Source organism: Somniosus microcephalus, chromosome 22 (assembly GCF_052327205.1).
Source record: "Somniosus microcephalus isolate GS21.2 chromosome 22, FLI_Smic_1.0, whole genome shotgun sequence".
Taxonomy (NCBI): domain Eukaryota; kingdom Metazoa; phylum Chordata; class Chondrichthyes; order Squaliformes; family Somniosidae; genus Somniosus; species Somniosus microcephalus.
Window position 1 is genome coordinate 10,242,177 of NC_141008.1, and position 16,998 is coordinate 10,259,174.

Consider the following 16,998-nt stretch of genomic DNA (forward strand, 5'->3'; position numbering starts at 1 on the left):
CCAACCATCTTTAGCCAGAAGTGCAGACTGGCTGCTCCATCTCTGCCTCCTCCTGAGGTCCCCAACATCACAGAAGCCAGTCTTCAGCCAATTCGATTCACTTCACGTGCTATCAAGAAATGGCTGAGCGCATTGGATACAGCAAAGGCTGTGGGCCCCGACAACATCCCAGCTATCGTGCAAAGATTTGTGCTTCAGAACTAGCCCGTCTCTAGTCAAGCTGTTCCAGTACAGCTACAACACTGGCATCCACCCGACAATGTGGAAAACTGCCCAGGTATGTCCTGTCCACAAAAAGCAGGACAAATCCAATCCGGCCAATTACCGCCCCATCCGTCTACTCTCAATCATCAGCAAAGTGATGGAAGGTGTTGTTGACAGTGCTATCAAGCGGCACTTACTCACCTATAACCTGCTCACTGATGCTCAGTTTGAGTTCCGCCAGGACTACTCGGCTCCAGACCTCATTACAGCCTTGGTCTAAACATGGATAAAAGAGCTGAATTCCAGAGGTGAGGTGAGAGTGACTGCCCTTGACATCAAGGCAGCATTTGACTGAGTGTGGCATCTAGGAGCCCTAGTAAAACTGAACTCAATGGGCATCAGGGGGAACACTCTCCACTGACTGGAGTCATTCCTAGCACAAAGGAAGATGGTTGTGGTTTTTGGAGGTCAATTATCTCAGCCCAGGACATCGCTGTATGAGTTCCTCAGGGCAGTGTCCTAGGCCCAACCATCTTCAGCTGCTTCATGAATGACCTTCCTTCCATCATAAGGTCAGAAATGCGGATGCTCGCTGATGATTGCATAGTGTTCAGTGCCATTCGCAAATTCTCAGATAGTGAAGCAGTCTATGCCCGCATGCAGCAAGGCCTGGACAACATTCAGGCTTTGGCTGATAAATGGCAGGTAACATTCACGCCACACAAGTGCCGGGCAATGACTATCTTCAGCAAGCGAGAGTCTAGCCACCACCTATTGACATTCAACGGCAATACCATTGTCGAATCCCTCACCATCAACATCCTGGGGGGTCACCATTGACCAGAAACTTAACTGGACCAGCCACATAAACACTGTGGCAACACGAACAGGTCAGAGGCTGGGTATTCTGGGGCGAGTGTCTTACCTCCAGACTCCTCAAAGCCTTTCCACCATCTACAAGGCACAAGTCAGGAGTGTGATGTAGTACTCTCTAATTGCCTGGATGAGTGCAACTCTAACAACACTCAAGAAGCTCGACAGTCGTGAGTGTTTCTGTGTGAGTGTGTCTGTAAGTGTGAGTGTGAATCTGCGAGTGTGCGAGAGAGAGGCAGAGACAAGAGGCTCATTGGTCAACATTTTTATTGAGACACTTGATTACAGGTTAGAGGTTAATCTCGGGCCAAGTTCAATGCGGAGAATCTTGCCGCACTCTACACCTCGGCCTCCACTTCCATGGCGACCATGGGCTCTCAGTGGAATGTTCGACTGTGGAAAAAACACCAGAGAATGAAACACGGAATCTGTGTAACATCTGGAGGGGCTGAATGGCCTCCTCCTGTTCCTGTATAACAGGCTCCATGAACTGAATGGCCTCCTCCTGTACCTATGTAACAGGCTCGAGGGACTGAAAGGTCTCCTCCTGTTCCTGTATAACAGGCTCGAGGGGCTGAATGGCCTCCTCCTGTTGCAATGAATAAAATCTTTTGAGACTTTAATTAAGAATTAAATGAGCACCTTTCCAAATAATAGGACAAGAATTAGAAGGGACCAGCATGGATTTTAAAAGGAATGATCGTTTTTGATCAACCTCATCGAATTAAATTGAGGAGATAACAGATGGTAGATGGGGGTACGATGGATGTAGAGTACATGGTCTTTAGGACAAGGTACTACCTGGAAGGTTAACAGTGAAGACAATTGGGTATAGAATTAGGGAGCAACTGAGACAGAGTTAGAGACCAGAGAGAGAGAGAGAGAGAGAGAGAGAGACAGACAGACAGAGAGAGAGACAGATAGAGACAGACAGAGAGACAGAGGCAGAGAGAGAGATACAGACAGACAGAGAGAGAGAGACAGAGAGAGAGACAGAGAGAGAGAGACAGACAGACAGAGAGACACAGAGAGACAGATAGAGAGAGACAGAGAGAGAGAGAGAGACAGAGACGGAGAGACAGAGACAGAGAGAGAGAGAGAGAGAGAGAGAGAGACAGAGAGAGAGACAGACAGAGAGAGAGAGAGACAGACAGAGAGACAGAGGCAGAGAGAGAGAGAGACAGAGAGACAGAGACAGAGAGAGACAGACAGAGCGAGAGACAGACAGAGCGAGAGACAGAGAGATAGAGAGACAGATAGAGAGAGACAGATAGATAGAGACAGACAGATAGAGAGAGATAGAGAGAGAGAGAGACAGAGAGAGATCGAGACAGAGAGATCGAGACAGAGACAGAGAGAGAGAGGCAGACAGAAAGAAAGAGGGAGACAGAGAGACAGACACAGACAGGGAGACAGAGAGAGAGACAGAGACAGATAGACAGAAAGAGAGAGACCGAAACAGACAGAGAAAGGGAGAGAGACAGAGACAAACAGAGTGTAATGTATATACCTTTAAGGGGGGAACTATCTTTTACAGCTCATGTATACTGCAGTACCGGCAGTGACCACACCTGTATATAGCACTGAGTAGTAATCTGTACAGTTCAGTTCCACTGTGAGCCACGTTGAGTAAACACCTGTTGTACCGTTCTCCTGCAGTCTGTGTCTTACTATACACAGACACAACACAGAGAGAGACAGAAAGAGAAAGAGACAGAGGCAGATAGAGAGATGGAGACAGATAGAAAGAGAGAGAGACAGAGAGAGACAGACAGAGAGAGAGAGAGAGACAGACAGAGCAACAGAGAGAGGGAGAGAGAAAGAGACAGAGAGAGACAGAGCCAGAGAGACAGGGACAGATATACAGAGTGAGAGGGAACATAGAAACAGGAGTAGACCATTTAGCCTGCTGTGCCATTCATGAGAAGATGGCTAATCTGTGATCTAACTCTATATGCCTGCCTTTGCCCCATATTTCAGATCAGCCATGATCTCATTGAATGGCGGAGCAGGCTCGAGGGGCCAAATGGCCTACTCCTGCTCCTATTTCTTATGTTCTTATGTATCCCTTAATATCTATGGTTAACAAAAATCTTTCAATCTCAGATTTAAAATTAACAATTGACCTAGCATCAACTGACGTTTGCGGAAGAGAGTTCCAAACTTCTACCATAGGGAGACAGAGAGAGGTAGAGAGAGAGAGAGCCAGTGAGAGAGACAGAGACAGAGGGAGACTGAGGGAGAGTCTGAGAGATAGACAGAGAAAGACAGAGGCAGAGGCACAGAGAGAGAGAGACAAAGAGAGACAGACAGATAGACAGAAAGAGATAGAATGAGAGAGACAGAAAGAGACAGTGTGAGGGAGAAGGAAAAGGAGAGTGAGTGTGGGAGAGAGGGAGTAAGAGAGAGAGAGTGGCAGAGAGAGTGAGAGAGAGATGGAGTGAGAGAGAGAGACAGAGAAAGAGAGAGCCATAGAGACACAGGGAGAGAGGGAGTGAGAGGGGGTTCTGGGGGAGGTGGATTGCTTGAATCTCATCTGACATTTACTTGCGAATTGATTCACACGATCTCCGGTCTGTTTGGTCCGTGATATTCAGCGATGGCTGAGTCATCTGAAGGAGAAAGGGAGAGAATCAATGGTGAGAGGAGAGATGGAAAGGAATTAACACCCAGGCTTAAACACCTGGGAATAAATACCCGGGGATGGGACGGGGATAAGGACAAGGAACGATCAATGGGATTAGCACTCAGGAATAATCATTTGGGAATGAGGGAGGGAGCAGGACAGGGAGGGATCATAGAAACATAGAAGATAGGAGCAGGAGTAGGCCATTCGGCCCCTCGAGCCTGCTCCGCCATTCAATGCGGTCATGGCTGATCATCCAAGTTCAGTACCCGGTCCCTGCTTTCTCCCCATACCCCTTGATCCCTTTAGCCTTAAGAAATATATCCAACTCCTTCTTGAATATATTTAATGAATTGGCCTCTACTGCCTTCTGTGGTAGAGAATTCCACAGGTTCACCACTCTCTGGGTGAAGAAATTCCTCCTCATTTCTGTCCTAAATGGCTTACCCTTTATCCTTAGACTGTGACCCCTGGTTCTAGATTCCCTGACCATCGGGAACATCCTCCCTGCATCTAGTCTGTCCAGTCCTGCCAGAATTTTATAAGTTTCAATGAGATCCCCTCTCATTCTTCTAAACTCCAGCGAGTACAAGCCCAATCGACCCAATCTCTCCTCATACGTCATTCCTGCCATCCCAGGTATCAGCCTGGTGAATCTTCGCTGAACTCCTTCCATGGCAAGAACATCCTTCCTCAGATAAGGCGACCAAAACTGCACACAATACTCAAGATGTGGTCTCACCAAGGCCCTGTACAACTGCAGCAAGACATCCTTGTTCTTGTACTCAAACCCTCTCGCTACGAAGGCCAACATACCATTTGCCTTCTTAACCGCCTGCTGCACCTGCATGCTTACCTTCAGCGACTGGTGCACAAGGACACCCAGGTCTCGTTGCATTTCCCCTTCTCCCAATCTATTGCCATTCAGATAATAATCTGCCTTCCTGTTTTTGCCACCAAAGTGGATAACCTCACATTTATTCACGTTATATTGCATCTGCCATGCTTCTGCCCAATCACCCAACCTGTCCAAATCATCCTGTAGTTTCTCGGCATCCTCCTCACAGCACACACGCCCACCCAGCTTTGTGTCATCTGCAAATTTGGAGATATTACATCTAGTTACCTTGTCTAGATCATTAATATATATTGTGAATAGCTGGGGTCCAAGGACTGATCCCTGTGGTACCCCACTAGTCACTGCCTGCCACTCGGAAAAAGACCCGTTTATTCCAACTCTTTGCTTTCTATCTGCCAACCAGTTCTCTATCCAAGTCAATACCTTGCCCCCAATCCCATGTGCCTTAAATTTACACGCTAATCTCTTATGTGGGACCTTATCGAAAGCCTTCTGAAAGTCCAAATACACCACACCACATCCACTGGTTCTCCCTTATCTATTTTACTAGTTACATCCTCAAAAAATTCCAGTAGATTAGTCAAGCACGATTTACCCTTTGTAAATCCAAGTGCTCTGCTATTATATCTTTTATAATGGACTCTAGCATTTTCCCCACTACCGATGTCAGGCTTACCGGTCTGTAATTCCCCGTTTTTTCTCTACCACCTTTTTTGAATAGTGGGGTAACATTAGCTACCCTCCAATCCATGACTACTGTTCCAGATTCCATCGAATGTTGGAAGATGATCAGCAATGCATCTACTATTTCTAGGGCCACTTCCTTAAGTACCCTAGGATGTAGATTATCAATGGGAATAAACACCCTGGGAATGGAAGATGAATAGGACAGGGAGAGATCTACAGCATAAACACCCAGGGATTGGATAGCAAGAGATCGAAGGGAATAAACACCCAGGGATTAGACAGGGAGAGATCAAAGGGAATAAACACCCAGGGATTGGACAGGGAGAAATCGAAGGGAATAGACACCCAGGGATTGGACAGGGAGAGATCGAAGGGAATAAACACTCAGGGATTGGACAGGGAGAGACGGAAGGGAATAAACACCCAGGGATTGGATAGCGAGAGATGGAAGGGAATAAACACCCAGGGATTGGATAGTGAGAGATCGAAGGGAATAAACACCCAGGGATTGGATAGTGAGAGATCGAAGGGAATAAACACCCAGGGATTGGATAGCGAGAGATCGAAGGGAATAAACACCCAGGGATTTGATCATGAGAGATCGAAGGGAATAAACACCCAGGGATTGGATAGCAAGAGATTGAAGGGAATAAACACCCAGGGATTGGATAGCGAGAGATCGAAGGGAATAAACACCCAAGGATTGGATAGTGAGAGATCAAAGGGAATAAACACCCAGAGATTGGATAGCGAGAGATCGAAGGGAATAAACACCCAGGGATTGGATAGCAAGAGATCGAAGGGAATAAACACCCAGGGATTGGATAGCGAGAGATCAAAGGGAATAAACACCCAGGGATTGGATAGTGAGAGATCAAAGGGAATAAACACCCAGGGATTGGATAGTGAGAGAGTGAAGGGAATAAACACCCAGGGTTTGGATAGTGAGAGATCCAAGGGAATAAACACCCAGGGATTGGACAGTGAGAGATCGAAGAGGATAAACACCCAGGGATTGGACAGCGAGAGATCAAAGGGAATAAACACCCAGGGATTGGATGGTGAGAGATCGAAGGGAATAAACACCCAGGGATTGGATAGTGAGAGATCGAAGGGAATAAACACCCAGGGATTTGATAGTGAGAGATCGAAGAGGATAAACACCCAGGGATTGGATAGAAGAGATCGAAGGGAATAAACACCCAGAGATTGGATAGTGAGAGATCGAAGGGAATAAACACCCAGGGATTGGATAGTGAGAGATCGAAGGGAATAAACACCCAGGGATTGGCTAGCGAGAGATCGAAGGGAATAAACACCCAGGGATTGGATAGTGAGAGATCGAAGGGAATAAACACCCAGGGATTGGATAGCGAGAGATCGAAGGGAATAAACACCCAGGGATTGGATAGCAAAAGATCGAAGGGAATAAATACACAGGGGTTTGATAGTGAGGGATCGAAGAGGATAAACACCCAGGGATTGGATAGCAAGAGATCGAAGGGAATAAACACCCAGAGATTGGATAGTGAGAGATCGAAGGGAATAAACACCCAGGGATTGGATAGTGAGAGATCGAAGGGAATAAACACCCAGAGATTGGATAGTGAGAGATCAAAGGGAATAAACACCCAGGGATTGGATAGTGAGAGATCGAAGGGAATAAACACCCAGGGATTTGATAATGAGAGATCGAAGAGGATAAACACCCAGGGATTGGATAGCAAGAGATCGAAGGGAATAAACACCCAGAGATTGGATAGTGAGAGATCGAAGGGAATAAACACCCAGGGATTGGATAGTGAGAGATCGAAGGGAATAAACACCCAGGGATTGGCTAGCGAGAGATCGAAGGAAATAAACACCCAGGGATTGGATAGTGAGAGATCGAAGGGAATAAACACCCAGGGATTGGATAGCGAGAGATCGAAGGGAATAAACACCCAGGGATTGGATAGTGAGAGATCAAAGGGAATAAACACCCAGGGATTGGATAGCAAAAGGTCGAAGGGAATAAATACCCAGGGATTTGATAGTGAGAGATCAAAGAGGATAAACACCCAGGGATTGTATAGCAAGAGATCGAAGGGAATAAACACCCAGAGATTGGATAGTGAGAGATCGAAGGGAATAAACACCCAGGGATTGGATAGCGAGAGATCAAAGGGAATAAACACCCAGAGATTGGATAGTGAGAGATCAAAGGGAATAAACACCCAGGGATTGGATAGCAAGAGATCGAAGGGAATAAACACCCAGAGATTTGATAGTGAGAGATCGAAGAGGATAAACACCCAGGGATTGGATAGTGAGAGATCGAAGGGAATAAACACCCAGGGATTGGATAGCGAGAGATCGAAGGGAATAAACACCCAGGGATTGGCTAGCGAGAGATCGAAGGGAATAAACACCCAGGGATTGGCTAGCGAGAGATCGAAGGGAATAAACACCCAGGGATTGGATAGCGAGAGATCGAAGGGAATAAACACCCAGGGATTGGATAGCGAGAGATCGAAGGGAATAAACACCCAGGGATTGGATAGCGAGAGATCGAAGGGAATAAACACCCGGGGATTGGATAGTGAGAGATCGAAGAGGATAAACACCCAGGGATTGGATAGCAAGAGATCAAAGGGAATAAACACCCAGCGATTGGATAGTGAGAGAGTGAAGGGAATAAACACCCAGGGATTGGATAGTGAGAGATCGAAGGGAATAAACACCCAGGGATTGGATAGTGAGAGATCGAAGGGAATAAACACCCAGGGATTGGCTAGCGAGAGATCGAAGGGAATAAACACCCAGGGATTGGATAGCGAGAGATCGAAGGCAATAAACACCCAGGGATTGGATAGCGAGAGATTGAAGGGAATAAACACCCAGGGATTTGATAGTGAGAGATCGAAGGGAATAAACACCCAGGGATTGGATAGTGAGAGAGCGAAGGGAATAAACACCCAGGGATTGGATAGTGAGAGATCGAAGGGAATAAACACCCGGGGATTGGATAGTGAGAGATCGAAGAGGATAAACACCCAGGGATTGGATAGCAAGAGATCAAAGGGAATAAACACCCAGCGATTGGATAGTGAGAGAGCGAAGGGAATAAACACCCAGGGATTGGATAGTGAGAGATCGAAGGGAATAAACACCCAGGGATTGGATAGTGAGAGATCGAAGGGAATAAACACCCAGGGATTGGATAGCGAGAGATCGAAGGCAATAAACACCCAGGGATTGGATAGCGAGAGATTGAAGGGAATAAACACCCAGGGATTTGATAGTGAGAGATCGAAGGGAATACACACCCAGGGATTGGATAGCGAGAGATCGAAGGCAATAAACACCCAGGGATTGGATAGCGAGAGATTGAAGGGAATAAACACCCAGGGATTTGATAGTGAGAGATCGAAGGGAATAAACACCCACGGATTGGATAGTGAGAGATCGAAGGGAATAAACACCCAGGGATTGGATAGTGAGAGATCGAAGGGAATAAACACCCAGAGATTGGATAGTGAGAGATCGAAGGGAATAAACACCCAGAGATTGGATAGCGAGAGATCGAAGGGAATAAACACCCAGGGATTGGATAGCGAGAGATCGAAGGGAATAAACACCCAGGGATTGGATAGCGAGAGATCGAAGGGAATAAACACCCAGAGATTGGATAGTGAGAGATCAAAGGGAATAAACACCCAGGGATTGGATAGCAAGAGATCGAAGGGAATAAACACCCAGGGATTGGCTAGCGAGAGATCGAAGGGAATAAACACCCAGGGATTGGCTAGCGAGAGATCGAAGGGAATAAACACCCAGGGATTGGATAGCGAGAGATCGAAGGGAATAAACACCCAGGGATTGGATAGCGAGAGATCGAAGGGAATAAACACCCAGGGATTTGATAGTGGGAGATCGAAGAGGATAAACACCCAGGGATTGGATAGTGAGAGATCGAAGGGAATAAACACCCAGGGATTGGATAGCGAGAGATCGAAGGGAATAAACACCCAGGGATTGGCTAGCGAGAGATCGAAGGGAATAAACACCCAGGGATTGGCTAGCGAGAGATCGAAGGGAATAAACACCCAGGGATTGGATAGCGAGAGATCGAAGGGAATAAACACCCAGGGATTGGATAGTGAGAGATCGAAGGGAATAAACACCCGGGGATTGGATAGTGAGAGATCGAAGGGAATAAACACCCAGGGATTGGATAGTGAGAGATCGAAGGGAATAAACACCCGGGGATTGGATAGTGAGAGATCGAAGAGGATAAACACCCAGGGATTGGATAGCAAGAGGTCAAAGGGAATAAACACCCAGGGATTGGATAGTGAGAGAGCGAAGGGAATAAACACCCAGGGATTGGATAGTGAGAGATCGAAGGGAATAAACACCCAAGGATTGGATAGTGAGAGATCGAAGGGAATAAACACCCAGGGATTGGCTAGCGAGAGATCGAAGGGAATAAACACCCAGGGATTGGATAGCGAGAGATCGAAGGGAATAAACACCCAGGGATTGGATAGCGAGAGATTGAAGGGAATAAACACCCAGGGATTTGATAGTGAGAGATCGAAGGGAATAAACACCCAGGGATTGGATAGTGAGAGAGTGAAGGGAATAAACACCCAGGGATTGGATAGTGAGAGATCGAAGGGAATAAACACCCAGGGATTGGATAGTGAGAGATCGAAGGGAATAAACACCCAGGGATTGGATAGCGAGAGATCGAAGGGAATAAACACCCAGGGATTGGATAGCGAGAGATCGAAGGGAATAAACACCCAGAGATTGGATAGTGAGAGATCAAAGGGAATAAACACCCAGGGATTGGATAGCAAGAGATCGAAGGGAATAAACACCCAGGGATTTGATAGTGAGAGATCGAAGAGGATAAACACCCAGGGATTTGATAGTGAGAGATTGAAGGGAATAACGACCCAGGGATTGGATATTGAGAGAGCGAAGGGAATAAACACCCAGGGATTGGATAGTGAGAGATCGAAGAGGATAAACACCCAGGGATTGGATAGCGAGAGATCTAAGGGAATAAACACCCAGGGATTGGATAGTGAGAGATCGAAGGGAATAAACACCCAGGGATTTGATAGTGAGAGATCAAAGAGGATAAACACCCAGGGATTGGATAGCAAGAGATCGAAGGGAATAAACACCCAGAGATTGGATAGTGAGAGATCGAAGGGAATAAACACCCAGGGATTGGATAGCGAGAGATCGAAGGGAATAAACACCCAGGGATTGGATAGCGAGAGATCGAAGGGAATAAACACCCAGGGATTGGATAGCAAGAGATCGAAGGGAATAAACACCCAGGGATTTGATAGTGAGAGATCGAAGAGGATAAACACCCAGGGATTGGATAGTGAGAGATCGAAGAGGATAAACACCCAGGGATTGGATAGTGAGAGAGCGAAGGGAATAAACACCCAGGGATTGGATAGTGAGAGATCGAAGGGAATAAACACCCAGGGATTTGATAGTGAGAGATCGAAGGGAATAAACACCCAGGGATTGGATAGTGAGAGATCGAAGGGAATAAACACCCAGGGATTGGCTAGCGAGAGATCGAAGGGAATAAACGCCCAGGGATTGGATAGCGAGAGATCGAAGGGAATAAACACCCAGGGATTGGATAGCGAGAGATCGAAGGGAATAAACACCCAGGGATTGGATAGTGAGAGATCGAAGGGAATAAACACCCAGGGATTTGATAGCGAGAGATCGAAGGGAATAAACACCCAGGGATTGGCTAGCGAGAGATCGAAGGGAATAAACACCCAGGGATTGGATAGCGAGAGATCGAAGGGAATAAACACCCAGGGATTGGATGGTGAGAGATCGAAGAGGATAAACACCCAGGGATTGGATAGTGAGAGATCGAAGGGAATAAACACCCAGGGATTGGATAGTGAGAGATCGAAGGGAATAAACACCCGGGGATTGGATAGTGAGAGATCGAAGGGAATAAACACCCAGGGATTGGTTAGCGAGAGATCGAAGGGAATAAACACCCAGGGATTTGATAGTGAGAGATCGAAGGGAATAAACACCCAGGGATTGGCTAGCGAGAGATCGAAGGGAATAAACACCCAGGGATTGGATAGTGAGAGATCGAAGGGAATAAACACCCAGGGATTGGATGGTGAGAGATCGAAGAGGATAAACACCCAGGGATTGGATAGTGAGAGATCGAAGGGAATAAACACCCACGGATTGGATAGTGAGAGATCGAAGGGAATAAACACCCGGGGATTGGATAGCGAGAGATCGAAGGGAATAAACACCCAGGGATTGGCTAGCGAGAGATCGAAGGGAATAAACACCCAGGGATTGGATAGTGACAGATCGAAGGGAATAAACACCCAGGGATTGGCAAGTGAGCGATCGAAGGGAATAAACACCCGGGGATTGGCTAGCGAGAGATCGAAGGGAATAAACACCCAGAGATTGGATAGTGAGAGATCGAAGGGAATAAACACCCAGGGATTGGATAGAGAGAGAGCGAAGGGAATAAACACCCGGGGATTGGATAGTGAGAGATCGAAGGGAATAAACACCCAGGGATTGGATAGTGAGAGATCAAAGGGAATAAACACCCAGGGATTGGATAGTGAGAGATCGAAGGGAATAAACACCCAGGGATTGGATAGTGAGAGATCAAAGGGAATAAACACCCAGGGATTGGATAGTGAGAGATCAAAGGGAATAAACACCCAGGGATTTGATAGTGAGAGATCGAAGGGAATAAACACCCAGAGATTGGATAGTGAGAGATCGAAGGGAATAAACACCCAGGGATTGGATAGTGAGAGATCAAAGGGAATAAACACCCAGGGATTGGATAGTGAGAGATCAAAGGGAATAAACACCCAGGGATTTGATAGTGAGAGATCGAAGGGAATAAACACCCAGAGATTGGATAGTGAGAGATCGAAGGGAATAAACACCCAGGGATTGGATAGTGAGAGATCAAAGGGAATAAACACCCAGGGATTGGATAGCAAGAGATCGAAGGGAATAAACACCCAGAGATTGGATAGTGAGAGATCGAAGGGAATAAACACCCGGGGATTGGACAGGGAGAGATGGAAGGGAATAAACACCCGGGGATTGGACAGGGAGAGATGGAAGGGAATATCCCGTGTCCTGGTTGAGGGATCCTACCTGTCTCGTAGTAATCGTACACCTTTACATAAGCTGGCTGCAAATTCTCCACCTCAAAATTATAGATGATGTAAAAGGATAATTGTAGGAGATGGTTCGATTCCATCTGGAGAGAAAAGTGGGGTCACTCCCAGAGAAAAAAATATTTCCCCAAAACCACACCTCCCCTTGGCCCCAGCCCTCACCCACATCACAACACACATCTCAACACACATCGCAACCCACAACACACATCGCAACCCACAACACACATCACAACCCACATCACAACCCACAACACAATCCACATCACAATCCACAACACAATCCACATCACAACCCACATCACAACCCACAACACAATCCACATCACAGCCCACATCACAATCCACATCACAACCCACATCACAACCCACAACACAATCCACATCACAACCCCAACCCACATCACAACCCACATCACAATCCACATCACAACCCACATCACAATCCACATCACAACCCACATCACAATCCACATCACAACCCACATCACAATCCACATCACAATCCACATCACAATCCACAACACAAACCACATCACAACCCACATCACAATCCACAACACAACCCACATCACAACCCACATCACAACCCACATCACAATCCACATCACAACCCACATGACAACCCACATCACAATCCACATCACAACCCACATCACAATCCACATCACAATGCACATCACAATCCACATCACAACCCATATCTCTATCTCTCTCCCCTTTCACCCCTCTCTCTCCCCCACTCTCCCTCCACCTCTCCCGCTTTCTCACTCCACCTCTCCCTCCACTTCTCTCCCACCACCTCTCCCTCCCCCCCGTCTTCCACCACCTCTCCCTCCACCTACCTACCTCCAGCTCCCCCACCTACCTCCCGCTCTGCACCTCTCCCTCCCTCCTCCTTTCCCTCCCCCTCCCCCCTCCCTGCCTCTCCTTCTCCCTCAATCCCTCTCCATCCCTTTCTCCATCCCTCCCTCTCCCGCTCCTTACCTCTCTCCCTCCCTCCCCCTCACCTCCCTCTCTCCCCCTCCCTCTCTTTCCCTCCCACTCTCTCTCCCTCCTGCTGTCTCTCTCTCACTCACTTTCTCTCTCTCCCCCTCCTCTCCACGCTCCATTTCTCTCTCTCCCATCTTCCTTCTCTCCCTCTCCCTCTCTCTCCCAATACTCACCGGTTCGATGTACAGTAACATGTGACCATCGCGGATTTCCGTTTTACTGACGTTGAAATAATTCAAGCTCTGGAATGGTGAGGTGAGATTAATGAATATTAATGACCAATAATTAATATTAATTACTATCAATAAATATTAATAAATCCCCTGATCCGGGCAATGGGAGACTCAGAGTACAGGCACCTCATCCCATAACCATCCCACCATCCAGGGTCCTGTCTCTGACTGGGGTCTGGGTCCCAAGGTGAACCCTAATCTCCACGCCTAACCCCCAGACAGTGAGGGTCAGCAGGAAATTTGACCATGGACAGAACAGCACTGGACAGAGATCAGAAACAGGAAGTCGGGCATTTTCACCCCTCCCTAACCCAGGAATCACCGGACAGGAACAACAACAACAACTTGCATTTATATAGCGCCTTTAACATAGCAACATGTCCCAAGGTGCTTCAAAAGACTGCACATAGTGAGATATTAGGACAGGTGACCTTGGCCAAAGAGGTAGGTTTTAGCGAGCGTCTTAAAGGACGAGAGAGAGAGAGGCGGAGAGGTTTAGGGAGGGAATTTCAGAGCTCAGGACCTTGGCAACTGAAGGCACGGCCGCCAATGGTGGAGCAATGGAAATCGGGGATGCTCAAGAGGCCAGAATTGGAGGAGCGCAGAGATCTCGGCGGGTTGTGGGGATGGAGGAGGTTACAGAGACAGGAAAAGGGGCGAGGCCCCGGAGGGATTTGAAAACAAGGATGAGAATTTTAAAACTGAGGCATTGCCGGACTGGGAGCGAATGTAGGCCAGCGAGCACAGGTGACTTGGTGCGAGTTAGGACACGGGCAGTAGGGTTTTGGATGACCTTAAGTTTATGGAGAGAGGAAGGTGGGAGGCCGGACGAGAGAGCTGTGGAATAGTCCACCTTCTCTCTGAGGCCCTGAAGTTGATTCAAAGCCAATGTGTAGGATCACTCACCATTGCATAAGAATCCTTATCGGCTGAGTAACCAGATAACATCTTCACATCAACAATTACCATGTTGGAAACTGGGCGGTCACCCGTGTAGCTAGAACATAGACAGGAGAGAAGGGTGAGACAATGGCCATAGGGGCCATTAAACACTGACCCTCACACTCACTCCCATGAAACACTGACCCTCACACTCACTCCCATTAAACACTGACCCTCACACTCACTCCCATTAAACACTGACCCTCACACTCACTCCCATTAAACACTGACCCTCACTCACTCCTATTAAACACTGACCCTCACACTCACTCCCATTAAACACTGACCCTCACACTCACTCCCATTAAACACTGACCCTCACACTCACTCCCATTAAACACTGACCCTCACACTCACTCCCATTAAACACTGACCCTCACACTCACTCCCATTAAACACTGACCCTCACACTCACTCCCATTAAACACTGACCCTCACACTCACACCCATTAAACACTGACCCTCACACTCACTCCCATTAAACACTGACCCTCACACTCACTCCCATGAAACACTGACCCTCACACTCACTCCCATTAAACACTGACCCTCACACTCACTCCCATTAAACACTGACCCTCACACTCACTCCCATTAAACACTGACCCTCACACTCGCTCCCATTAAACACTGACCCTCACACTCACTCCCATTAAACACTGACCCTCACACTCACTCCCATTAAACACTGACCCTCACACTCACTCCCATGAAACACTGACCCTCACACTCACTCCCATTAAACACTGACCCTCACACTCACACCCATTAAACACTGACCCTCACACTCGCTCCCATTAAACACTGACCCTCACACTCACACCCATTAAACACTGACCCTCACACTCGCTCCCATTAAACACTGACCCTCACACTCACACCCATTAAACACTGACCCTCACACTCACTCCCATGAAACACTGACCCTCACACTCACTCCCATTAAACACTGACCCTCACACTCACTCCCATTAAACACTGACCCTCACACTCACTCCCATTAAACACTGACCCTCACACTCGCTCCCATTAAACACTGACCCTCACACTCACTCCCATTAAACACTGACCCTCACACTCACACCCATTAAACACTGACCCTCACACTCGCTCCCATTAAACACTGACCCTCACACTCACTCCCATTAAACACTGACCCTCACACTCACTCCCATTAAACACTGACCCTCACACTCACTCCCATTAAACACTGACCCTCACACTCGCTCCCATTAAACACTGACCCCCACACTCACTCCCATTAAACACTGACCCTCACACTCACTCCCATTAAACACTGACCCTCACACTCACTCCCATTAAACACTGACCCTCACACTCACACTCCCACTAAACACTGACCCTCACACACACTCCCATTAAACACTGACCCTCACTCACTCCCATTAAACACTGACCCTCACACTCACTCCCATTAAACACTGACCCTCACACTCACTCCCATGAAACACTGACCCTCACACTCACTCCCATTAAACACTGACCCTCACACTCACTCCCATTAAACACTGACCCTCACACTCACTCCCATTAAACACTGACCCTCACTCACTCCTATTAAACACTGACCCTCACACTCACTCCCATTAAACACTGACCCTCACACTCACTCCCATTAAACACTGACCCTCACACTCACTCCCATTAAACACTGACCCTCACACTCACTCCCATTAAACACTGACCCTCATACTCACTCCCATTAAACACTGACCCTCACACTCACTCCCATTAAACACTGACCCTCACACTCACACCCATTAAACACTGACCCTCACACTCACTCCAATTAAACACTGACCCTCACACTCACTCCCATTAAACACTGACCCTCACACTCACTCCCATTAAACAGTGACCCTCACACTCACTCTCATTAAACACTGACCCTCACACTCACTCCCATTAAACACTGACCCTCACACTCACTCCCATTAAACACTGACCCTCGCACTCACTCCCATTAAACACTGACCCTCACACTCACTCCCATTAATCACTGACCCTCACACTCACTCCCATTAAACACTGACCCTCACACTCACTCCTATTTAACACTGACCCTCACACTCATTAAAGACTGACCCTCACACACACTCCTATTAAACACTGACCCTTACACTAACTCCTATTAAACACTGACCCTCACACTCACTCCTATTAAACACTGACCCTCACACTCACTCCCATTAAACACTGACCCTCACACTCACTCCCATTAAACACTGACCCTCACACACACTCCCATTAAACACTGACCCTCACACTCACTCCTATTAAACACTGACCCTCACACTCACTCCCATTAAACACTGACCCTCACACACACTCCCATTAAACACTGAC

The 16,998-nt window shown here is 47.5% G+C and overlaps 1 protein-coding gene across 3 annotated transcripts in view; it reads right to left on the minus strand.

Moving 5' to 3' along the window:
- The window catches only part of LOC147102027 (alpha-2-macroglobulin-like), a 275,879-nt gene that overhangs the window by 90,220 nt on the left and 168,661 nt on the right, over nucleotides 1–16,998 (minus strand). Inside the window, exons 32-36 of one of the 3 annotated variants that reach the window (XM_085964171.1) lie at nucleotides 14,596–14,686; nucleotides 13,630–13,698; nucleotides 12,441–12,546; nucleotides 3,625–3,689; nucleotides 1,328–1,470 (exon numbers count right to left, since the gene is read on the minus strand). In XM_085964171.1, coding sequence (XP_085820297.1) covers nucleotides 3,637–3,689; nucleotides 12,441–12,546; nucleotides 13,630–13,698; nucleotides 14,596–14,686 — 319 coding nt within the window. In that variant the 3' untranslated portion in view covers nucleotides 1,328–1,470; nucleotides 3,625–3,636. Of the gene's footprint in view, nucleotides 1–1,327; nucleotides 1,471–3,624; nucleotides 3,690–12,440; nucleotides 12,547–13,629; nucleotides 13,699–14,595; nucleotides 14,687–16,998 lie in introns of those variants that run through there. The other 2 variants (XM_085964174.1, XM_085964172.1) reach the window with 2 other exon arrangements.